Raw genomic sequence first — 17,993 nt, forward strand, 5'->3', positions numbered from 1 at the left:
ACACTGACATTTAAAAAAGTAATAATAAAATAAAATTGAGTATCATTTTGTGAGAAGCGCATGACATGATTCTGCTTTTTTCCCCTCATTTCACCACGGCTGGGTGAACCTTGTCATGGCTGTTGGAAACTGACTGGCATTTGGGGACTACTGCCCTGGGGTACACCATCCTCCCCAGTGCCATGGCAACAGAATGGGGCTTGCTGAGGCCTCGTGACCTTTCCTTCTGACCCGTTCCTTTCACAGAGAAGGTTGTGGAAGCTCTGACAGCCGCCATCTTGGACCTGGTGGAGCTATACTGCAGCACGTTCGATGCGGACTTCCAGACGGCCGTGCATGGGAGCCGCAAGCACGATCTGGTCCAGGAGGCCTGCCATTTCTCTGGGCCCCTGGCCTTCACTGTCTATGCCACCCACCGCATCCCCATCACCTGGGCTACCAGGTGAGCCCAGGGCTGAATGTCCTCTAAGGGAGCGAGCGGAGTTTGACTTTCAGATGGCTTCTCCCTGTCTGTGTGCAACCCCACTGTCCTGAGTGGACGGTCTGAGGCATTGTGGTTCACCAAATGCCTGATGGTGGGGCACTGTGGGCAGGGACATCCCAAGGAGAGGCAGGAGGTCCCCTGGGATCAGAGAGGAGGCTGCAGTGGTCAGATCCTCCCAGGCCCTCTCAGAGCTGGTTGCATTGGCATCCCTGCCCCCCACCCGTCCCAGGCCAGCTGATGGAGACACTGCGACAGATGGCGGCTTCCCAGATTGAGTGCCTGCCCCGAGGCCAATGACTGCACTTCCCTGCAGATGCACAATGGGAGGGGGGTGGGGAGGTGGGAGATGACCCTTTGTCGGGAGTTCCCTAGGCCTGCACGGGTGGGTGGAGGGGGAGCCTTCATTTGGTAATCCTCAGCTCCTCCGCCTGGTCCTTGGCATCCAGGGCCTGGGGGAAAAGGCATTTGGCTCCACCTCCCTCCTTTCCGGACACCCCCCCTTCCCCCTCTCTTTTTGTTCCTCACTTAATGTATTCCTCTGGGCGATTGGCGGAGAACAAAGGAGGCAGCCTGGGAAACCAGGGCCTTCTCTGACCTCTTCTGTCAGGCACCTGTCACGAGCCACAGGGACCCCCATGTGTTGGCATTCACGTCGGCATATGTCGATTTCACCCCCCCCCCAACCCTTGTTGCTTGTGCATGCGCACACAGTTACCCACCAACTGTAAGGAGGCGGCTGCACGGGCTGGTCCCCAATAAAGAAGGGAGGAAAAAACGGTGGGCCCAGCATGGAGCCTGAAGGTGGGCGGAGGGATCCAGATCCAGTTGCTTCTCCTGAAGCTTTCTCAAATCCAGTTTGACTGTCCTGTCCGGTGACCCCATGCTGTAGCCCCCAGGGAACAGGGAGGAGTCTTCACAGGAGAAATGGAGCTTGGCATAGGCTGGGTGACTGTGATGGGGTTTGGAAGCTGAGCGTCCTTCCTCTCTTTCTGTTGCAGCTATGAAGATTTCTACCTCTCCTGCTCCCTCAGCCATGGCGGGAAGGAACTATGCAGCCCCCTGTACACCCGAAGGGCTCACTTTTCCAAGTACCTCTTCCACCTCATCATCTGGGACCAGCAGTAAGCCCTCCCCCTGGGCCCTGGGCCGCCCCTGCAGACCCCGCAGAGGGGCCCACACCTGCAGTCAACCAGGCTCCACCATGAACCCTACCTACACAGACCCTCAGCCTCTTGAGTCTCTGCTTCCTTAACCCTTAGCTGGGGTCAGGTACCATTTCTAATGCACAAAGGCTCTCTCTGTAAACCGTAAAGGATCATATAAAAGTTAGCGGTTGGCTTTCATAATAATTCATCGTCCTGATCTTGTCTCCCTTTTAAGGTTTAACTAGTTTGAGGGATTCTCATCCTCTCCCTTCTTCCCAGAGTTTCCATCTAATAGGGAGAGGGGCTGTGCTTTTTTTCCTTGTAGGTGGGAAAGGGGAGGTTGTCTAAAGGAAAGAAGAGTGGGCTGGGAGCCACAGGAATAAGCCTCTCTTTCTAGCTCTGTCTCTAGTCCTACATTCTCTTTGGCCTCTCTGTGCCTCAAACTGTAAAATGGGGCCATTTGTTTAATTCAGAGGCCGTTGTGGCATTGAAATGAGATAGAGTATAAATACAAGTAGGAAACCACAAGCACAGGATGGTATTAATCAGCATTTATTGACCAGCGTTTGCTGTCGGGAAGGTAGGCGTCTGCCAGGCAGGGCAGGAGGGAAATGGAGGCAAGCACGTGTCGGGGGGATGCACTGCAGGTGTGTGCCCGCCCTGTGCCCTTTCTGTGCTGCGCCCTGCCCTCCCTCCAGACTGCCAGAAAGCCCCTTGTTTGCTGCCCCCAGCTTCACTTCCCCAGACTGGCTGTGTCTGAGTCCTTATTTGCAGAGCAGAACTGGAACTTCAATATTTGGAGTGCAGATTAGAGGCCGAACAGGGTCCTCGGGGAGGCCCAGTTTGCCAAAATAGGCCGAGGCAGAGTCTGTGCAAACACTGCAAGAGGTGGGGTATTTAACAGACGGACAGCTGGGAAGGCAGGCCCTTCTCCTGTCTTCACACCTGTGTAAGTTACAGAGCAGTAAAGCGGTACATAAAGCTTTTCATCGAACAACCACCGGGGCAGGAGAGACTCTTTGGAGGCAGGGGATGGCTGCCTCCAACGGCTTTGGAGTTTTACCATCGCCTTCCGCCCCCGGGCCTCGATGAATACTGCTGCCAAGGGGGTCATGCTATCCAGTGCTCCAGCCCGGGCAGACCCCACAACATTGGCCCGAGCCTCTCTTCCCGTAGAGTCTCAGCGGCATAGAGCCTGGCCTGGCCTGCCCTGCCTCGGCCTGCCTGCTCTGTGGGTCTCCTTCCACACCCTGTCTTAGATTCAGCCTCGAATCCCAAAGGGCTGGTCCCTGCCTAGAGCCCTGTGGAGATTTCCTCTCCGTGCTCCCCATCCCCATGCCCCACAGAGGCTCATGGCACCTTCATGGTCAGGATCACGGCATCTGGGAGAAGACGCTACAGTGTAGGGTTCAGAGCATGGGCTTGGGCGCACTCACCCTAACTATAAGTGGAACCTTGGGAAGTAATTGGGCCTCACTTGTAGGGCCATTTGAGAACTCCTGGGACGTTGCAAGTAAAGTGCATGGTACATTAGCCAGCATGTGATAAATGCTTTCTTCTTCATCCTTGTCATCTTTTTAGCTGGGGGAGCCTTCTCAGTTCCGGTTTCCCTGTTCCAAGTGACTGACACGGTGACTGGTACACGGAGATATTTGTGCATGCAAATCCTATTTGCATAGCCCAGTTCCAGTGCAGAAGCCTTAGTGTCACGTAGCAAAAAGCACACAATGTGTACACACATCACACAAGTGAAGCTGTGTTCCGCTCTCCGCTGAGGAGGCACCCAGGGGTCGAGGTGTTGCGAGTAGCAAAACCAGGACTGGAACCGGCGCATCCCAGGAGTCCTTCCTGGAGGAGGTGGCCCTTGTGATGTGACCTTGAGGAATGGCTGCAGAGGGAAGGAGAGGGGTTTCGCAGGCAGGGAGGAGGTTCAGGCTGCAGTCAATATACTGGTTATCCTGCCAGACCCCGGATGATGGTCTGTGGGAGAGGTTTGGGAATGCTAGATGGACTCGAGGACTGAGGAGAAGGGGATCCTGGCTGTTTCTAGGGGTTGTGGCTTCCTATTCTCTTTGCCTCCGGATGCACAGCCAGAAGCCTCTTCTGGGCTGACAAGAGAGGGGTCAGCACCAGCCCCCTCTCCACTTTGCTGTGGGGTCAGCTGACTGTCCTGCCGCCACAGTACCGGGATCAGCTCACTCTCAAAATAGGCCCAGCGGCCGCGCTCTGCCATCCGCTAGCCAAGCCCGGGCCTTGCATGTCTGCTGGCTGCTGGAGGGGCCCTAATTATAGCCGTGGGCCCCCAGGGTACAGGCAGCTGGGACAGCAGGGCTCTGCCAGTCTCTGGCGGGTGGGAGAGAGTGCCTCGCTTAGGTGGAGATTTTCCTGCAGGAGTGAGGGGCAGCAGTGGAGGGAGGCTGCTTGATCGGGCCCCTCGGAACCTTGGGGGTGGCCGCCCTGCCTCTGTGCCCTCTGGCGTAGAAACTGCCCTGGGCTGGCCAGGAGGGCGTGACAGTGTGGACTTTGGCCCAGGGACAGCTTCCCCAAAAGGTAATGTGGGTCCTCCCTCGCTTTCCACAGCTCCCCTCCTCTCTCCCTCACCCCACCCCAGCTCCTTTCCCTGAACTTGGAGGGAGTGGCTGGGCGTGATCTGGGCAGAGGAGCCCCGAGAGAACACATCTGGACTGGGGTAGTGGCGAGGCTTACGTGTCTCAGTTCTTATCATCGCTGGCCAGTTTGCTTGCTCTCCCCCCAGGGATTTTGGGAAGCCCCTTCTCTTTATCCCTTTGGTTTTGAAAATGTTTTTGGGGTGAGAACAGACCATGTTGTGCCCTGGGGTTTGAGAGAAGAAGGGGACAGGAGAGGACAGACAGGTAGGAGGACTATTGGGGGAGGGTGGCCTGAGGGCAAAGAACACCCTGCTGCTGCTTCCCCCCTGCCTTTTCAGCCTGGTAAGTGGGGGAGGGAAGAGGATTGTCAAGAGGCGCAGCTTCTTGGTGACTCTCTGCAGAAATCCTGAAACAGGGGCCTTGTGGCTTAACCATGGGACCTGTAGTCATCTGAACTCTGAGATGGCTCTGGCTACCCACGTTCTGTCTGGTCACCACGGGTGGCCTCCAAATCCGGATGTTAGGCACACTCTACTGAGAGGCTGCAAAGACAGCACAGTGTGCTTCTGGGCGCATCCAGTGGAGCTTGCGCCTACCGTCTGGGACCCGTCCTGGTTCCAGGCTTCCCCAGGGAGCACATCTGATATCCCGAGAGGCAGGTCGAGTTCTCAGCCTCCGCTCGACTTCCTGGGCCACCTTCCTGTCCCTTGACGCCACAAGGGTGGCACCTCCTGATTTGGTTTCCTGTCCTCCCCAGGATCTGCTTCCCTGTGCAGGTGAACCGGCTGCCTCGGGAGACCCTGCTGTGTGCCACACTCTACGCTCTGCCCATCCCCTTGCCTGGGAGCTCCTCAGAGGCCAATAAGCAGCGGCGTTTGCCGGAAGCCCTGGGCTGGGTCACTACCCCACTCTTCAACTTCAGGCAGTACGTGGTTCCCACGCCAGTGGCTTCTTGGCCTTGGAAGGGAAGGAGGGTGATAGAGAGAGGGGCCTGGTGCTGCACTGGCCAGTGCCCCTTGGGACAGTTGGCCATGTGGGGCTCACCCACAGAGTCCAGAGGGCCCCAGCTGGGGAGCAAGGCACAGGAGTAGAGACCAGGATAGTTGATGTAACCAAGAGCTTCTGGGCAGGATGGGGCCGGGGGTGGTACGTGCATGTGTGGAAACAGAGTGCTTGGGTAATGTCATCTGGCCCTGTAATTGGAGGGCCTTAGAGGTCATCTAGTCCACCTCTCTGCCTCATGGGGCATCCCCACCACCAGGTCATTCAGAGGCTTCCTGGAGGGGGTGTGCTTTTATAGGACCTGGAAGAAGGAAGAGCCTATGGTCTAAGAGAAGAATGACCGAGTTGGGTGGTGGCTTCAAAGGCAGATTTTTGGATGGGGGAGCAGGAGGAAAACCATTGTTGGCTCATTCCCCTCCCCTCCATTCTCCTTAGAGTCCTGACCTGTGGTCGGAAGCTTCTGGGCTTATGGCCAGCAACACAGGAAAACCCCAGTGCCCGTTGGAGCGCACCTAATTTCCACCAGCCAGATAGCGTCATCCTGCAGGTGAGGCCCCAGCCCCAGGACCCTCCCTGCTATCCGCTGCTCAGGACTGCCCAAGAGCCAGCTCCGAGTTTTCAGCCTGGAGGTTTGGGCTAGGAAGTAAGGGAAATCGCTGACACGTTGGGCACAGGGCCGTGATGTGATGGAAGCAAATGGGTGAATTTGGTTGGACCCGGGGTGGGAGGGTGAGTTCTGTGGAATCTGTGTGCCATCTTCTGGGGGTTAACTTCGATTTCAAGGAGGCCGAAGGCAGGGCCTGAGCACCTGCACACAGCACCCCTCGCCCCCGCCCCGGGGCTCAGCCACTTGGAGTCCTTTGTATTGAGCCCATGTATTACTGAGTCTGATAAAATTTGAGCTGTCCCCTCTTGGGGCCTGAGGGAAAGCCCCCGGTGCAGCCAGCCACCCAGTTGGCTCCCAGAGTGGACCCACCCTCTGGGGAGAGGAGGAGCTGGTCAAGCCCAAGGTCTAGTTCCTGGTTTCTGGCTCCCCTTATGATCATGAGATGCTTTGGTATGGAATCCGGAATATCAAAGTGGACATAGCATGAAATAGAATGATACAGAATGAAAGCTCCAGAGGCAGGCATTTTTGTCTCTCTTAATTAACCAGACTGAATGCCCAGGACCTAGAACATTGCTTGGCAACGTATCAGGGTTCAATAAACATTTGTTGATTGAGGGAACATAGGACCCACTCCGCTCTGATACCCGGCTTCAGAGGATGAAGATCATAGAGCAAGGGGACCCAGGGCCACAGGGTTGAGGGTCGGTAGGGCCCTCACCTGGCATGTGGTCCCACTTCCCATCAGGCAGCAGTGCCTTCCAGGGCCACCCCTGAAGGTACTGTGGGTCCTCCCTCTTGGAGGCTCCCAGTGGCTCAGCCTGGTGACACCTCTGTTCAAAGTTCTGGCCTGGGGCCGCCCCCTCCCCTGGCTACATCTCCCCCCAACCTCTTTCTCACTTGCCTGTTCTTCTCTTGCTCTGTTTTCTTCTAATTTTTTGCTGGAAGTGACAATTGGAAGGGGCTTTCCCCAGAGTCCCAAGTTCCCACCAAGTCCAACAGGGGTATTTTACAAGCAACCTTGCAGGGAAGGAAGGGAGGGAGGGAGAAAGGCAGGGCCTCCGGCCCGAGACAGAGGTGCTGGAGAGCCGGGAAGGTGGCAGCTCACCTTCTCACTCGCTCACCTGCCTGTGCTCTCACCCCACTTCTCTGACGCTATCCCCCAGATCGACTTCCCCACCTCAGCCTTCGACATCAAGTTCACCAGCCCCCCTGGAGACAAGTTCAGCCCCCGCTATGTGTTTGGCAGCCTCCGGGAGGAAGACCAACGTGTGCTTAAGAACATCATGCAGAAGGAGTCCTTGTACTGGTGAGGCCCGGGGCTTTCCACACGTGTGGCTCAGGCCCCAGGCTGTCTGACCTCTCACCTGCCAGCCCCAGGTTCCCGCCCTCCTGCTTTGGGAGTAGAGGTGCGATGGGGTGGGCATTGCCACCGAGGCAGGATGCAGTGGAGAGATGGCTCTGCTGGGGCAGCCTCCAGGCTTCTTCTCCTGAGCTGACACTATGCAGAGTGGAGAGACCGGGGTCAGGAGATTGATCGGATCTAGGAATGCCATCCCCACAATGGGGACCTGGCCCAGACTCGGCTCGCCAGAGGACCCACACCCCAGATATGCTGTCTACTACTTGCTGTCCATGGAGGCAGCTGGTTCCTGTCCTTACCACCCTCCCCCACCTCTGCTCCTTCCACACCCACAGCCTTTGCATTTCTCTGGCCCTCACTTTCCAAAGGATCAGGTGTCAGGGCAGGGTGGCAGCTCTCAAGGGGAAGCAAGTCCAAGCTGATGTCATCCGTGGGGCCGCTTCTCTTACCAGGATTGGAGGGGGAGGGGAACTGGAGGAGCTGGTGGGATGGGGGCTCCTGCCCTGCCTGCTCGCTTGTGTGTGTGTGTGTGTGTGTGTGTGTGTGTGTGTGTGTGTTTTGAGGGGGGCAAGGGAGATGGGGCTCATCTCTCCCTCATATCCCACCCAAGGAGCCAGAGTAGCTGAGTGACTACAGATCCCCCTGCCCGCACTCCTCTGCTGACCCCTTGCTTCATTAGCCCCTCAGCTCCCTTCTCCCATTAGACACCTGATCTCAGGCAAGGCTTAATTAGCTGTGGCTTCTATAAAACCTCCAGCTGGCCCCGGGAAGCCGCAGAGGCTTCTCAGCCATCCAGACCCGGACATGTGGGGACCACTGCCCTCTGGTGGCTCATCTTGAGAGTGGTGCTCTAAGGGCATTGGCAGGAGGGGTGGCCAATTGGGTGCCCTTGAGCTGCGCATTCTGCCTCAGTCTGAGCTGTCCTGAGATGTCAGGATCAAAGATAAGATTTGGGCCCTGGTGCCCAAACGTTGCTTCACACATTGCAGTCACCTGGGGATCTTTTAAAAATACCAATGCCTGGTTTCCCCAGACGTCCTGACTCGATTGGTGTCAGTGTGGCCCGGGCATGGGGACTTTATAAACCTCCCCAGGTATTTGTAATGTGCAGCAAAGTTTGGGAACCACTGAACTGGAGAATGTGTAGCATTCTTTTGGAGAGTAAGTACCCTAACCTGTGGCTGACAGTGCTCTCGCCCACCTCCCCTGCAACCCCCACCCGCAGGCTCACCGAGGCTGACAAGAAGCGCCTGTGGGAGAAGCGATACTATTGCCATTTGGAGGTGAACTCCCTCCCCCTGGTGCTCGCCAGCGCCCCCAGCTGGGAGTGGGCTTGCTTGCCCGACATCTATGCTCTCCTGAAGCAGTGGACCCACATGAATCACCAGGATGCCCTGGGGCTCCTGCATGCCACGTGAGTTGTAACACCCACCTTTCCTTGACCACGAGTCCTTCCAGAAGCCAAGGCTTGGCACTGCCCACCGCTAGCCTGAGACAGCCCTGGGGAAAATGGTAAAGTGGGTTAGGAAATTCAGGGCATCTTCACTTCTTTTTTGCTTTTTCTTTGCCTCCTTTCCCCACAGTGTGACATTAGGAACACTTTCCAAGCGTACTTGGAAACCGAAAACTTTACAGTGAGCATCCATGTACCCACCACCTAGATTCTAACCATTTTAACTATTTGCTATATTTGCTTTCTTGCGTGTTTTTCCCTCTATCCAACCTTCAACCCATCGTATTTTTTTAATACATTTCAGTGTAAGTTGCAAACATCATACCTCCCTCTAAATACATCAGCGTGTGTATATCATTAACTAGAACTCAATGTTTGTTCGTTTTTTCTTTTGAGGCAAAATTTACATATAAGGAAATGCCTATGGCTTACCTGTATGTTGGCTGAGTCTTAACACGTGCACACCCCTGGGTGACCCAGACCTTACCACTGAGTTTGACTTTAACAGTCTTCTCTTCCCTCTTCCCCTCGGAAGGGTTCTCTGGGGACATGCTCCTCCCAGTTTCAGACCCCGGGGCTGCATTTTCCAGATGGTACCCAGTATTTTTGGCTTCTTTCTTGCTGCTCTTGGTAATTAAACTGTACGTGAACCATGTGTCTCGCCTTCAGGACTTTTTGAGACCACATTTTTGCTAATCTCTGCTCAACTAAACTCTGCCATTGGGTACTGGCTTATATAAAACTCCATGATTCTCTATTCTTCACCTGGCTGGCTTTGCATTAAAGGATGGTACCATCATGTTTTAATCCACATAAGGGCTCTTCGGTGACAGGAATTTCTAGCACAGTGGGAGTTGAGGAAAAGATTTTCAGGAATGGGGTTGAAGACTTTGTCCAGTTTTCTTTAACTCATACAAGGAATGGAAGTGGCCACTGTCCTGTTCCTCCGTGACCCCATGCCAGCTCTGACCAGGGGACAGGGCCATTCTTAAGGGTTGCTATCCAGACAAGGAGCTAAGGATTCTTCTGGTGACTTTGGCAGACTCTGAGGGACCTTGCCTTTTCTCCACCCGTGTCTCTGAAGCCCAGCTGTGAGGGTGCTGGCTCACTCCTGGGCTGCAGAGCCTGCAGCTGGGGTGTCAGGGGGCTGGGCTCTGTTTTGCAGCTTCCCGGACCAGGAGGTGCGAAGGATGGCCGTCCAGTGGATTGGCTCGCTGTCGGACGCTGAGCTCCTCGACTACTTGCCTCAGCTTGTGCAGGTGAGCGGACCAGCCTTCCCTCCAGTTCTGAGGATCCGTCCCCCGGCCCCAAGTCTGTGTGCATTCTCCTTGTAGAGCCCAGGGTCCCCGGTGGGATAGTGGCAGGTGTAGCTGACAGGCAGGCCATATAACCTTCTCTTTCCCCTAAACAGGCCCTGAAGTACGAGTGTTACCTGGACAGCCCCTTGGTGCGCTTCCTCCTGAAACGAGCCGTCTCTGACTTGAGAGTGACTCACTACTTCTTCTGGTAAGCCACGTGTGGAGAGGTGGCAGGCAAACATGCGTCCTCGGATCAGGAGTATTTTACTCTTTGGTGGGCAAGGATGGGGAGCTGAATCGTCGGGGTTCCAGGATGTTGCTGACTTACCGTGTGGCTGCAGGCTAGCACTGTTCCCTCCCCTGGGAGGGGCGTCAGTCCCCAGGGGACAGTGAGCATCTTCCCTGGCCCTCCTTTCCATCCGCACTCAGCAGAGATAGAAAGGAGAAGGGAGCCACAGAGGGGCTTTGAGCTCTAAATAAAGGCAGAGCGGGCACAGACTGGGATCCGGGTGAACACCTCTGTGTGAGCTATGCATACAGAGTCTGTTTTTCCCTCCCGGGCTTGGGAGGGGTTTTCCAGGGAGTTGGAAAAGCATCTGACCCCTCCCTGCCATTCCACACACCCTTGCTGGTGATCCCAAGTGTCCCGACCTACCCCCACTTTGCCTTGCAGGCTCCTGAAGGACGGCCTCAAAGACTCTCAGTTCAGCATCCGCTACCAGTACCTGCTGGCAGCCTTGCTGTGCTGCTGTGGCAAGGGCCTGAGAGAGGAGTTTAACCGCCAGTGCTGGCTCGTCAATACCCTGGCCAAGCTGGCCCAGCAGGTCCGAGAGGCCGCCCCATCTGCGCGGCAGGTGAGGGGGGCAGAACCGCCTCTACCTATTTGTGGTCCGGGGCTTTTGTAATCATTTGTTACAAAAAAAGTTTTGTAACTTTTGTAACCATTTGTAACCATTAATTCCTTCAACGTCCTCACTGGCAGGATGGCACTTGACCATCTCTGATTTAAGGACTGGAAGGAACTCTGTCTCTAACCTACAGGCCACAGAATGACAGTCTGCAAACTGGATACAGTTTTGGTTGGCCTGCAAAGTATTACCGTTTTGATTTAACTGTTTGCTTTAAAGGCTAAGCACATTTGTATAAGTTGTTCACTACACAAGGGCACCCAGCCAGAGAGGGCAAGTGTGGGCTGAAATCCAGTCCTACTTTGTTCAGTATGCTGTGAGCCATAGCTCAGGGCTACTGTTACCCAGAGCGGGGACCTTTACTGTTTATACAGCTGGGCTGTATTAGGCCAACAGTGTTCTCGGTTACTAACATTTAAAAATTGGGAGAATTGGGGCGCCTGGGTGGCTCAGATGGTTGGGCGTCTGCCTTCGGCTCAGGTCATGATTGAGCCCTGTGTCGGGCTCCCTGCTCAATGCAGAGCCTGCTTCTCCCTCTCCCTCTGCCATTCCCTCTGCTTGTGCTCTCTGGCTCTCTCTCTCTGTCAAATAAATAAATAAATAAATAAATCTTTTAAAAAATAAAAATAAGAATTGGGAGAATTTAGGGGCACCTGGGTGGCTCAGTTGGTGAAGCGTTTGCCTTTGACTCAGGGTCATGGTCCCAGGGTCCTAGGGTCGAGCCCCGCATCGGGACCCCCTGCCCAGTGGGGAGCCTGCTTCTTCCTCTGCCCCTCTCCCACACGCCCCCATCATTCATGCTGTCTCCCTCAAATAAATAAACAAAATCTTTAAAAAAAAATTGGGAGACTTTAAAGTCCAGATTGTTGGCTTTTCTTGGCAATGGCCTGAGCAGCACCGCCCCCTTGAGATGCACCTGCTCTCTCCGTTCACTGTGGCCTGCCTCACACTGTGGTGTCATCTGCCTCACCTCTGTAAGCTGTCTGGGCTTGCTGCCCATGCATTGTCCCGGGCGCGATACCCCAGGCCGGGGTAGTTTTCCTTCTTCACGGTCTCCTGGGGGTTGTTCATACTTCTCCGATGGTGATTTTCATCCCAGCCATTACAGGGGCGCCCACCCCTGGGAGAGGCCTGGTTCTGAGTAGAGCCCATGGGCACCCCCCTCAACCCGTACTCTCCTTCTCCCCTCCCTCTCAGGGGATCCTCCGCACGGGCCTGGAGGAGGTGAGGCAGTTCTTTGCCCTGATCGGCTCCTGCCGCCTGCCACTCAGCCCTAGTCTGCTGGTTAAGGGCATCGTGCCCAGGGTGAGTGACTGGTGGGTTTGGGGCTCTCGGGGCAGGGAGGGCTCAGTGGAGGCGAGGTCTTCCCACCCTGGTTATCGAGAGGAGGAAGAGAGGCATATCTGGGGCCTCTCTCCAGACCTAGTGTGTACGGACTTTTGCCTGACAGCTGTGCAAGGTGGAGGAATTGGGTCGGGGCCTGGGTAAGTGTCTCCCCTGATGACACAGGACCCAGGCTGGTGACAATGACTGTAGCTGTCATCTGTCACCACCGAGCGCCACCTCTGTGCCGCACTGTTCTGAGTGCTTGATGCCAGTCATTGCATCTTACACTCACAGCTCTTACGAAGTTGGTACTGTTGGAAGCCCCATTTTACAGAGGAGTAGACTGAGGTGTTGGTGGGAGTCCTATCCTAGTAGGTTGTATGCCAAAGGCACCGAAGGCATGAGAACAGGCCCCGGAGCCAAGGCTGTAACAGACTGGCATGGGGGAAGGAAGGAGCATGGGCTCCTGAGGAATCTGGCAGAAACTACGAGCAGGTGGACCAGCGGCAGCAGCTTGACCCATGGTGCAGAGGCCATTTTCCTTCCTGACCCTTGTCACTACCCTCTCTCCCGTGGCAGGACTGTTCCTACTTCAACTCCAACGCTGTCCCTCTCAAGCTGTCCTTCCAAAATGTGGATCCACTGGGCGAGAACATCCGTGTCATCTTCAAGGTGAGGACACTTCACAAGCCTGGTGTGATGATGAAGGTGGTAGAGGGGAGGGGAGGAGGGGGTCGAAGGGTGGCAGGTGCAGCCCCAGGGCAGGTCTCTTGCTATTACTCTGTGCTACCATTTGCACATGTGAAAGATGATCAGGTGACCAAGGAAAGAGACTAATTCTCCGTGGCCCCAGCGGTCTAGGAACAGAATGTTGGCAGGTGTAGCGAGGCATTCACTGTTGGGATAGAGTGCTTTCTAGGAGGCAGAGCTATCCCAACAGTGAATGGATACAGTGGCGATCTGCTTGTACCCCAGGGTATTCAAGCAGAGGCTGAATGGCCGCATGGCAGCAGTGTTGAAGAGGAAATTAAGAGAACAGGTGCAGATTGGACTAGGTGAACCCTAAGGTCCATCCTAACTGATGCAAGACATGCATGATTCTGAGAAGTAAACCGTAGTCTGAGAGCATGTAATCCAGCGGGGGAGAGGAGATGCATGGATGCCACTGTGTAATGTATATACTGGCTGTGCGTCAGTTCCAAATCCAAGGTATAAACACTCAAGTTTTAAATAAAGAGTCTTGACGATCAGGAATCTAAATTCAGTTCAGATGGGGATGTGGGGCTGAAGAAAGAACCAGAACACCGCAGGGGCAAATGTGATGGCTGGCCCACCTCTGGTCCTTTGACCTGGTGTGAGCGGAGATGGGAGGTGGGAAAACTGGGCAGTCCCCTGTCATTCTTTGGGCCACGGTGGCTCTCTTGGAGCATCTGGGGGCCAGGGGAGGCAATGGAGATGAGCTCTGTTCACTTTCTTCATCCAGTGTGGGGACGACCTTCGCCAGGACATGCTAACCCTGCAAATGATTCGCATCATGAGCAAGATCTGGGTCCAAGAGGGGCTGGACATGCGCATGGTCATTTTCCGCTGCTTCTCCACTGGCCGGGGGAGAGGTCAGTTGGGAACGGGGCAGGGGGGGCTGTGAGCAGGCAGCTGGTGTGGAGGGCACCCCTTTGCTTACTGCCCTTCTCCCCTTCCCCAGCATGAGTTCTGTACTTTTCCAGAAAAACGAAACTGGCAAGGTTATTTCAATAGAAGCCGTGGAAGGGCATTAAAAAAAGGAAGGTAGGGCAGAGAGAGAGGAACTGGAATAAAGTAAAACAGACTTGGTGACATAACCACCAGACATGTCATGTAGACTTTGGGTCCTAATTCAAACCAGCCAACTGTGAAAAGGTATATTTTGAGACAATAGGGGGAAATGTAAGTATAGACTGGGTTAAAGAATGAATGTTCATTTTTGGGGTGCAATGGCCTGGTGGTTATGTCCTTGTTAGTTGTACTTGAAATATTTATGAGTGAAATGACATGTCTGGGATTTGTAAGAGGGTGCCTGGCTTGCTTAGTTGGTAGAGCTTGTGACTCTTAAGCTCAGGGTTGTGAGTTCAAGCCCCACGTTGGGCTCAGAGTTTACTTAAAAAAAAAAAAAAGATAACTCCAGTAAGGAGGGAAAAAACAGGGTTGGCTGAGTAAAATAGGTAAAACTAGATCAGCAAAATGATAATTTTTGAAACTGGGTGACAGTTATGTGTGAGTTCACGATCCCATTCTCTTTATTCGTGTGTGTGTGTGTGTGTGTGTGTGTGTGTGTGTGTGTGTATAAATTGTTCATACAGGGGCCCCTGGGTGGCTCAGTGGGTCAAGCATCTGCCTTCGGCTCAGGTCATGATCCCAGCGTCCTGGGACTGAGCCCCACATGGGGCTCCCTGCTCAGCAGGGAGCCTGCTTCTCCCTCCCTCTCCTCTCTCTCTCTCTGTCAAATAAGTCAATAAAATCTTTAAAAAAATATTCATACATATATATGAATAATTATTCATAAACATTGTTCACACACACGTATGTCTGAAAATTCCAGTAGTAAAAGTCAGAAAGAAGGAACAGCAGTAATGAACTAGGGAGACCAAAGAGCCCCAATGTCCCAGCGTGGAAGGTGAGGCTTGGGAATGGTATTCTTTCTCCTACTACCCTTTTCCCCTGATTATCAGATTTTGTCCAAACAGCCTAGGGCTTCATTGATAGGGAAGCATCCAGCAGAGCTCCCTAGTTGTCTCCCCGTAGCCCCCTTGGCCCTGCCCAGGAGCACCACACCCATGCCTCCTCTCATAGGGATGGTGGAAATGATCCCCAATGCCGAGACGCTGCGCAAGATCCAGGTGGAGCACGGGGTGACTGGTTCCTTCAAGGACCGGCCCCTGGCAGACTGGCTGCAGAAACACAACCCCGGGGAGGACGAGTATGAGAAGGTAGGATTGGGGGTGGGGGCGAGGCTGGGGGCGGGGTGGGGCTGACTCTGGCACATGGCTGGGTGAGCGCAAGGCCTGCGCGTGCGCAGAGGAGACAGCTCAGCTGTGTCGGGAGGGAAGAAACACGCTGGGCTGACAGGTGTCTCCCCATAGTTAGGGTTCGGGTCAAATGACTGTGGTAAGGGGACTGAGAAAAATACCCTGGTGTCCAGCTGGGAAACCTTCGTTGAGCCCCACCCCCAACCCCCTACCCCCTACCCCCGCAGATTGAGCTTTGGGAGCAGGAGGGGGGCCAACTTTTGAGAAACTGCCTGGATCTCTCCTAATGGTGGCTCTTGTTCAGTTCGTCCTGTGCCCTCAGAGGGCTTCAGTGGCACTTTGTAGAACAAGAGTTAGTTGGAGGAGACTTTAGAGATAATTTTTTTAATTTTTTATTGTTAATCACCATACATTACATCATTAGTTCTTGATGTAGTGTTCCATGATTCATTGTTTGTGCATAACACCCAGTGCTCCACGCAGAAGGTGCCCACTTTAATACCCATCACCAGGCTAACCCATCCCCCCACCCCCCTCCCCTCGAGAACCCTCGGTTTGTTTTTCAGAGTCCATCGTCTTTAGAGATCATTTTTATCCAACCCCTCTTTTCACGATGTGAATTAGGATCCACTCAGTTGTTCCCAGTATGGAGCTGGTTTGAGGCAAGGCTATAAATAAGCAGAAGCCAGAATTAAGGCTGGATAGGAGACAGAGGTCATAGAAAAGGAGGTTGGCCTGGTCCTTAGGAGGAGCATTCTTAGGTGGTAGGGCTTTGGTGGCCTGCTGTGGTGCATGGCTGGTCCACGGTTTCGTGGTGCTAGTCTGTGTTTATTGAGTTTGGGGGAGGGGAGCCAGTCCTAGTAACCAACTCATAAGAGATGGGCTATAAGCCAAAATGCCCATTTATATAATTTAACTTCTAAGGGGACCCGATACTAAGGTATATTGATCAGTGCATTTTATCCCGGAGGGAAAACCTGTATGGACAGCCGAATTATAATCAGAATGTTTGTTTAGTGAACATGTAATTAGATGATCCTAGATGGCCTTAAATGTTCCATTCCCCAGGATTTCATTCCTGGCCTGCTGTACTCTCTTTGAATTCTCGTGCCTGCTCATCAGCTCTTATTACTTTAAGTACCACCCGTTTGCTGACATCTTCCAAAGCCATTCCTTCCTCCCTCCCTTGAGCTGTATGCTCTGAGCCATCTGCTTACTGGGTGTCTGTACTTGAACTTCATGCATACCTCAAACTCAGTACAGGCAAACCCAATCTTTCCACCTCGTTTTCTTGCAGCCTGCTTTTTTGTGTGTTTCCTGTTAGTAAATAGTGTGAGTCTCTATCTCGTCACCCAGGGCAGAGCCGTGAGTCTTCCTGACGCTTCCTTCTGGCTCACCTCTGCTGTACCAAGCCCTGTTGATTCTCCTCGCCCAGCATCTCTCACAGCAGTCCTCTCCTTTCCATTCCTTTCAGCTATGTGCCGTCTAGAATGCTTTTCCTCCTGTTGCCATCCTCTGCTTGAAGTCAGAGGTTGTTTTTTAAATAAAGTATAAACCGCTCATGTCACTCCTTTACTCTAGGTTCTTCAAAGGCTCCCTATGTCCTAAAACACAGGTCCAACATCCATGGCGTTGCACACAAAGCCTACCCCTGCAGTCCCATCCCCTGCAGCTCCCCTCTTATGATAACTTATGCCCCAGCCTAGGAGGCTCCTTCTATTTCCCCGATACCTTTAGATGATAGTGTTCCTTCTGCCTGGAAAACCAGGTGTTCCCTTCCCCATCCCTCAAAACCTACCCTCTGTATATTGCCAATCACAAGACCCTCGACCCCACTAACATGTATTCCTCAGGTATTAAATGGCCACCACACAGAGGCACTGTGCTTGGTGCTGGACTTACAACATCTTCTGGCCAATGTAATAGAAAGTTATAATAAATATGATAGAAGGATGCAGGACAAGAATGCACAGAGAAATTCACTCTGTGTCCTTGTGTTTAATATCAGTCTTCCAAACGCAGCCTGTCAGCTCTTCCCGGCTTTCTACTAGAACAGTGCTGGTAGTTTCTTCCACTGACTTCCAGGGGGAAGGAACTAGAACCGTTTGTCTTCTGGCCACTTCCTGAGCAAAGAGAGTTGCCCACATCCTTCAAGTGAAAACCCCTTAAATCAGGAGAGCTCCCTTGGTCTGGCGAGACTTCCTGCAGCTAACAACACTCCACGTAACTTAGGTGATGAGACGAGTCATTTACCCACAGCCATACAGCTCTTTTGTGGGTCAAGATAGGATGCATTCCAGGTAGGGGCACCTGGCTCGCTCAGTCGGTAGAGCGTGCAACTCTTGATCCTTGGGGTTGTGAGTTCGAGCCCCACATTGGGTGTAGAGCTTACTTCAAAATAAAATCTTAGGAAGGAAGGAAGGAAGAAAAGAGAAAGGATACACTTCAGGTAGAAAGAACATCTATGGCAGAAGACAAGTTGATGGAGATGAAGGTCAAGACTGGGAAGTTCTCCTACTGGGTTGTACTCCTGACTGAGTGGTTTCTCTTCATTCATCTATTTCTCTGTCTGGGAAATAGTCCTTTCCTTCCAGAAGGTGCATTCTGTGATTTCTTTATAGACGTTCTGTTCTTAGCTTCCTGTGGACTCGCCACCTGGCTTAATTAGACAAGTGACTGGGCAGGGGGTTCCATGTGGCCAGTTTTGAAATAGGCCTTGTGGATGGTCAAGAAGCTGCTGGGAGATAAGACCCCTAGACCCTGGGGAGAGAAAAGAGTGAGTGCTGGATGAATGCC

General features: G+C 53.6%; 1 protein-coding gene across 18 annotated transcripts in view; it reads left to right on the plus strand.

Moving 5' to 3' along the window:
• The window catches only part of PIK3C2B (phosphatidylinositol-4-phosphate 3-kinase catalytic subunit type 2 beta), an 88,641-nt gene that overhangs the window by 35,127 nt on the left and 35,521 nt on the right, over positions 1–17,993 (plus strand). For all 18 annotated transcript variants that reach the window (XR_015766558.1, XR_015766564.1, XR_015766563.1 and 15 more), the window contains 13 exons: positions 247–442; positions 1,483–1,605; positions 4,996–5,163; positions 5,676–5,787; positions 7,014–7,156; positions 8,436–8,624; positions 9,829–9,922; positions 10,075–10,169; positions 10,635–10,815; positions 12,067–12,174; positions 12,775–12,867; positions 13,679–13,808; positions 15,022–15,158. Coding sequence is in view for 6 of the 18 variants with exons in the window: in XM_088017356.1 (XP_087873482.1) it covers positions 247–442; positions 1,483–1,605; positions 4,996–5,163; positions 5,676–5,787; positions 7,014–7,156; positions 8,436–8,624; positions 9,829–9,922; positions 10,075–10,169; positions 10,635–10,815; positions 12,067–12,174; positions 12,775–12,867; positions 13,679–13,808; positions 15,022–15,158 (1,769 nt within the window). In the remaining 12 variants the exon portion in view is untranslated. The remainder of the gene's footprint in view (positions 1–246; positions 443–1,482; positions 1,606–4,995; positions 5,164–5,675; positions 5,788–7,013; positions 7,157–8,435; positions 8,625–9,828; positions 9,923–10,074; positions 10,170–10,634; positions 10,816–12,066; positions 12,175–12,774; positions 12,868–13,678; positions 13,809–15,021; positions 15,159–17,993) is intronic.

Source organism: Eumetopias jubatus, unplaced genomic scaffold (assembly GCF_037043125.1).
Source record: "Eumetopias jubatus isolate StellerSeaLion01/CBP00866 unplaced genomic scaffold, mEumJub1_p1.0 scaffold_12, whole genome shotgun sequence".
Classification (NCBI taxonomy): domain Eukaryota; kingdom Metazoa; phylum Chordata; class Mammalia; order Carnivora; family Otariidae; genus Eumetopias; species Eumetopias jubatus.